A 5,700-nucleotide genomic window follows, 5' to 3' on the forward strand; every position below is an offset into this window, starting at 1 on the left:
TTTTAAAGTATAGTTGTGATTATACATTTTTGTTACCTAATCAGTTTTTTTTTGCTATAATAAAATTTCGGATGGCCAGTACAATCTCATATTATAGTGTATTATAGTGATCAAGTTTAGTTCCAGTATTGGAGACTTCACTACATTGCTGGACTGACAATGAAGTAACTACTCTACTTTTTCCACACAGAATCTACATCTACAATAATAACAGCAGTTCTGGGGAAACCAGTTACTTTGCAATGTGCAGGACATGGTATGGCATTGAATGAATTGAACATTCAGTGGAGTACAACCAATCAGGTGGTTGCTGGCTTTTCTAATGGAAAGTTCTTTTCTGACCCTGCTTTTAAAAATAGAGTACTTCTCCCTAATAAAAGTCTAGAAAAAGGTGATTTTTCTCTCACCATTAATCCCACATTTTATAGTGATTATGGTCATTATGAATGCTACCAAGCAAAAACCCTTATCAGGAAATGGCTCCTGAATATTACAGGTTAGTATGCACGTAATGACACACACACAATGATAGCATAAAAAAAATTTTTCTACTAAAGTGTTTTCTTTACCCTGTCAGTTTCTTACAGTACTGAAGTACATGTGTCTGTGGGATCCACGGCAATTCTGCCTTGCTACAGTCATGTTGACCGACAACTTGACAGTAACAACATTGACGTGCAATGGAAGAAAGGAGATACAAAAGTGCTGGATTTTCACAATGGCAAAATGGATCGTGACTCAGAGTACAGTTTCAGGACAATATTGGATGTTGAATCTGTGCCTAAAGGGGTCTTTTCTATGAGCATAACAGAAACAAAGACCTCAGACAGTGGTCACTACCAGTGCCAGGACCATTACCATGGAATTCTTAGTATAATCAGTCTGGATGTATATGAAGGTAACTTGAAATGAAATGTGCCATATTTTGTCAATTGTGATTTTTACACCCCAATCGAAATTTGTCCTCCGCTTTTAACCCATCTGTGCAGTCAGAACATACACACACACTAGTGATTACTAGGGGGCTGTGGATCACACGTGCCCAGAGCGGTGGGCAGCCCTAGCCCGGCGCCCGGGGAGCAGTTGGAGTTAGGTGCCTTGCTCAAGGGCACCTCAGTCATGGCCTGTCTGGGAATCGAACCCACGACCCTCCGGTCACAAGACCAGTTCCCTAACCGCCAGGCCATGACTGCCCCCGTAACTTATCAGGATTATCAGAAAATCTACAGGATACAGTTGATCTGCTTGTCATGTGAATTACAACTGGTGTTGTGTTCCTGTATTTCACATGGATTTAAGAATGATAACATGTTGTAACATGAATTTAACACAGAATGTAGCAGTTAGGTCTCCACTGTACACCAAGGTACAGTTTTCCACTGCAGATCAGCCACAGCAGAATGTGGCATAAAGGTAACAGATAATGGTTTAGCACAGATAAGAGTTTATCACAGTGGATCCCAGTCCCAGTTGATTAAATTAAATTAATTTAGTTAATTAAATTGATTTAGTTGATTCAATTGATTCAGTTGATTCTCATGCCATTGCTGAAGTGGCTTATGTGACATTGAAAGCACAAATGGCTGCCATTGATATTCTAATGTTGCATTTCTTGTCTGATTTGCCATCTAAGAATATCACAATATTTTGCTTCTGCATATCACAGATTTTAAAAGTGTTTTTGCTTCTATCGTCTGCTTTGCCTTTTCTAGAGAATATTTTAAAACTTCACCTGTATGATGGAGAATCCCTGAAGATTCTTATTCCACCGGAGGAAGTTCAGATTGAGTTTATCAACGGTGACTCACCACAGTGGCTTTGCTCTATCTTTGTGGACTGGGCATCTTGCAAAAAAGATACATATGCAAGGTATAAATACAAAAATGGGCATTTCTCTGTGGGGCACCTAACAAAGGCAGATGAAGGGAGATACACTGTGAAGACTGCTAATGGGTATAGGAAAATAAAAGAAGTATATGTTCAAGTTGCAAGCAGTCCTCCGATAGGTATGAACTATTTGTTTTCATTATTAACTAATTCCTCATCAACAATTTAGCATGAATAATCATGTTTTTAATGGCCTACCTTAATCTTCATTATAATCCATGATTCTTTTACTGTTCTTTTTCAGTGATGTATACCTGTTGGAGTATTTTGTGTCTAATTCTGCTGGTTTCGATTTGTATACAAAAAAGATTTTGGCCCAGAGCTGGTACCATTAAAAAAAAGGATCATAAAGATTTCTACAGTTTATTAAGGAAAACGGCTAGTTAAATACAGAAGAACTAAGACATGGCTTAAAACAATTGGTTAATGTCACGTCTCTGGCCAAAGAGGACTACAACATCCATGATGCCACAACGAGACGCTAGATCATCTGAGTACTAGATGTCATTCCCATGTATATATACACCCAGTGGACCTCACAGACTGTGAAGTATTGCCAGCTTTCTGTGATTGCCTGTGTACCAGACAGTTATTCTTCTATTGCCTGTCTGGATTCTTACCTGCATTCATCAGTTTCATTGTTTCATGATCATTATTTCATGGACATCTGACCCTGGACCAAGGTTATAATAGTTTTGGATTTTTCATTATAGTTTAGTTTTTCAATTATTTTTTTATTGTAATTTTTTTAAATTGAACTTTTTCTCTAATTCATTTAGTTTTAATTCGTTTAGAGCATGTTTGCAAGTTTTTATTAGTTTAATTAGTTTATTAATTTTAGTTTTTTCATACTTTGGGTTATTTGTGTCATGTCCAGCTCTTCCTTCCTCCCTGGTCCCACCTAGTTTTCCCCATTTCCTTGGTTTCCCTTCTGTCTGTCATGCCCCTGTCCTCAGTACTTGCACATGTGTCTCATTTTTGCTCCCCTATTTCAGTGTATATCATCCCCTCTGTTTCACCTTTCTGTTTCGGTCATGAGTCCCTCCTTGCTTTCTTGCTCTGTTCTTTGTATTACTGATTGTGCTGCTTGTTAATGTTCTCTGTCTTGTTTCCTATTTCCTTGTAGTATATGTTTTCTCCTCATTGCCCTACCTCCCCGCCCGTGTAGTCTATCCTGGTGAAAGTTGTATGGTATTGTTAGTTTCTCTTTCGTTGTGTTTTACGCTGGTCATGTTTACCTGTAGTCTTGTTCAGTGTTAATTTTGACAGCAATTTTTGATTTAGTTTTAGTCTTAGTATTTTGACTAAAATGTCATTTAGTTTTAGTCATAATTTAGTCATTGGATTTGTTTTTAGTCATAGTCTAGTTTTAGTCAACTAATTATCAAAAGAATTTAGTTGACTAAAATATAAATGGTGTAATAGTCATTATATACACTTGCACAAAATGAAACATTTATTAACCATTTACAGAATATTATTGTTTGTATGTGCAATATATACAAAACAAATTTCCAAACAACTTTATTGACCTGAACATATAGTTATTGAACATAACAATAACAAATCATTGATGACCAGTTGGCCCGCTCTACCTGAAAACATATGGAGTTTGTTATGAACAATGCATATTACATTCTACATAAAACTGTGCGGTAAAAACAGCAATGCCATAGCCCGCAGATGTTTCATTTGTCATATTTTTCCCGACATCATTGTCCCACATGGTTTACACACCGTCTTCTTTTTCTCAAAGTCAAAGGAGAAATGTGTCCATATATCGCCTCTTATCTTTCTCCCTGCTGACATTGTTGAGTTAACTTCGAGTTGAATATCAGAGTGACCACAGTTCACAGGCTGGTATGGTCTTCCCCAGTTCTGTGCAATGTGAAGACGGTAGTACTGATTGGACGGTTACCCAGTTTGTCCCGCCTCCCCGTGTACGCTAAAGTAGTTACAGTTGGATCTCTTCTTAACTTATCCCTACCGTTCTCAAAACTAAATCAGATCTGATTGAATGTCGTCGCTGACCAATATTTTCGTCTCATTTTTATTCATTGACGAAAATGACCATTAATTTCGTCATCGTTTTTATCCCTTCGTATAGTTTTTATTTAGTTATCATCTCGTTTTCGTCGTGAAAAAAAGGTTCGTTGACAAAAACTATGACGAAAATTATTCATCAACAAAATTAACACTGGTCTTCTTTAGTTATGTTCCTCCATGGTCTGCTTAGTCACACATTTCTCTATTTTCCGTTAGTCGCTACTCCCCTTGTTATATTATGTTTCTCCCCTTTAAGTTCATGTAGCATGTGTGTTAGTAATGTTCCAATGTGTGTTGGATTTTGCTAGTTGTCACATAGTCCTGTTCTATAGTCTTAGCCCTTTGTTGTTTAGTATTGTTCCTATCTGTATTCTGTGTTTCATTCTTGTGTTTTGCAATTGCATCACCCCTGCTTCTGGTAAACGTTACAATTTGTCAGGTGCAGGATTCAAAATAAAAACTCATCAGAAGACGCCATAAAAAATGCATTCAATTACTGTTGAACAAACAACTGTCCCCAAAAACTGTAACAGTCCACAAGATAGCAGCCTTAAGTGCAAAATGTATAATACTGCTGCTGAAAATTACCAGACTAAGGACAGACACGAACATAGGAACGTAACCCTATTTTGGTTCGAGTGAAAAGCTAAAGGCAATTTGAAGGCAATTGAGTTACACAGTCATGTTTGTCTTGTCTTTGTAATAAACTCGCGTGAGTCCAACTGCAAGTATAGCGTGTCTATTAAACGTTATGTGCTCTTCCTGCAGAGTAGTACACATCATATTTCCTTGACACTGAGGCCCTCCGCTTCGGTTACACCCAGTGGTGTAGTCCTAAAAAAATAAGTGAGGGGTCGAATTGTGTGTGGCGGGATGGTGAGTATAAGTTGTTGGGGGGGGTGTACGTTGTTGTACACAAATTAAGTATTATATCGCAATCGATCGATCGCCAGTGGTTGGCGAATTACTAACGCGTCAAATATAAACCTAGCTTTAGACGTAACAGTCTCAGCAAGAGCAACACCTGTTAAAATAAGTGGGGGAACGGCGTCAAAAATATATTAACAAAATAAAATATTTTTAACACCTGTTAAAAAAAAAGTGGGGGAACGGCGTCCCCCCCCCTCCCACTACACCCCTGGTTATACCACATCTCCCCTTTCCTGAATCAATGGGTAGACTACCACTGATTCGGCAGGACCTTATGGGATTATTCTGCCCCTGTGGCTGGAAGGTCTGCTCCTATCTGCATCTAAACCATGACACACATGGTTTAAACTTATCCCAGAACAATACATTTCAGATACAATACAAAATAACCCTGTATTGTCTGTACTAACTCTCAACCCTGAGGCTTGAACGTTGACATTCCAACCAGTGCAAACCAGAAACCTCGTTCTGAGTGTAGGAGTGGATCCTGGTTCCGAAACATTCTGCTCCGGTGGCACTGCTACAGGATGTCCAGATGAAGGTTGTTCTGGAACACCTCCCTGGATATGCTCAGCTGCTCCATCACCACTCTGTTCCAGGGAAGGCTGCATGGTGATGAGATGGCGAAGGTTTCGCCTGATGATACCATGAGGTCCCTCCACCAGATATGAGCAGGGTGTGGTGTGGCCTCCAATGACAGTTCCAGCTGTTCTTTGATCTGTGACCAACGTAATAACATGCCCACAAGGAGGGGTCCGGAGCTGTCACCTTGACAAATAGTTCGCTTGTTTATGTTTACAAATAAATTTACAAATAATACAGCACAGCGACACAAAC

General features: G+C 38.8%; 1 protein-coding gene across 1 annotated transcript; it reads left to right on the forward strand.

Moving 5' to 3' along the window:
- Window positions 1–203: 203 nt before the first annotated feature.
- Window positions 204–4,647, forward strand: LOC143527795 (uncharacterized). The gene is made up of 4 exons (XM_077023093.1): window positions 204–496; window positions 578–898; window positions 1,713–2,006; window positions 2,132–4,647. The coding sequence occupies exons 1-4, from the start codon at window positions 259–261 to the stop codon at window positions 2,272–2,274; spliced, it is 996 nt and encodes a 331-aa protein (XP_076879208.1). The 5' UTR covers window positions 204–258; the 3' UTR covers window positions 2,275–4,647.
- Window positions 4,648–5,700: the final 1,053 nt, after the last annotated feature.

The sequence above is a fragment of the Brachyhypopomus gauderio genome, chromosome 12 (assembly GCF_052324685.1).
Source record: "Brachyhypopomus gauderio isolate BG-103 chromosome 12, BGAUD_0.2, whole genome shotgun sequence".
In the NCBI taxonomy this organism is placed as follows: Eukaryota; Metazoa; Chordata; class Actinopteri; order Gymnotiformes; family Hypopomidae; genus Brachyhypopomus; species Brachyhypopomus gauderio.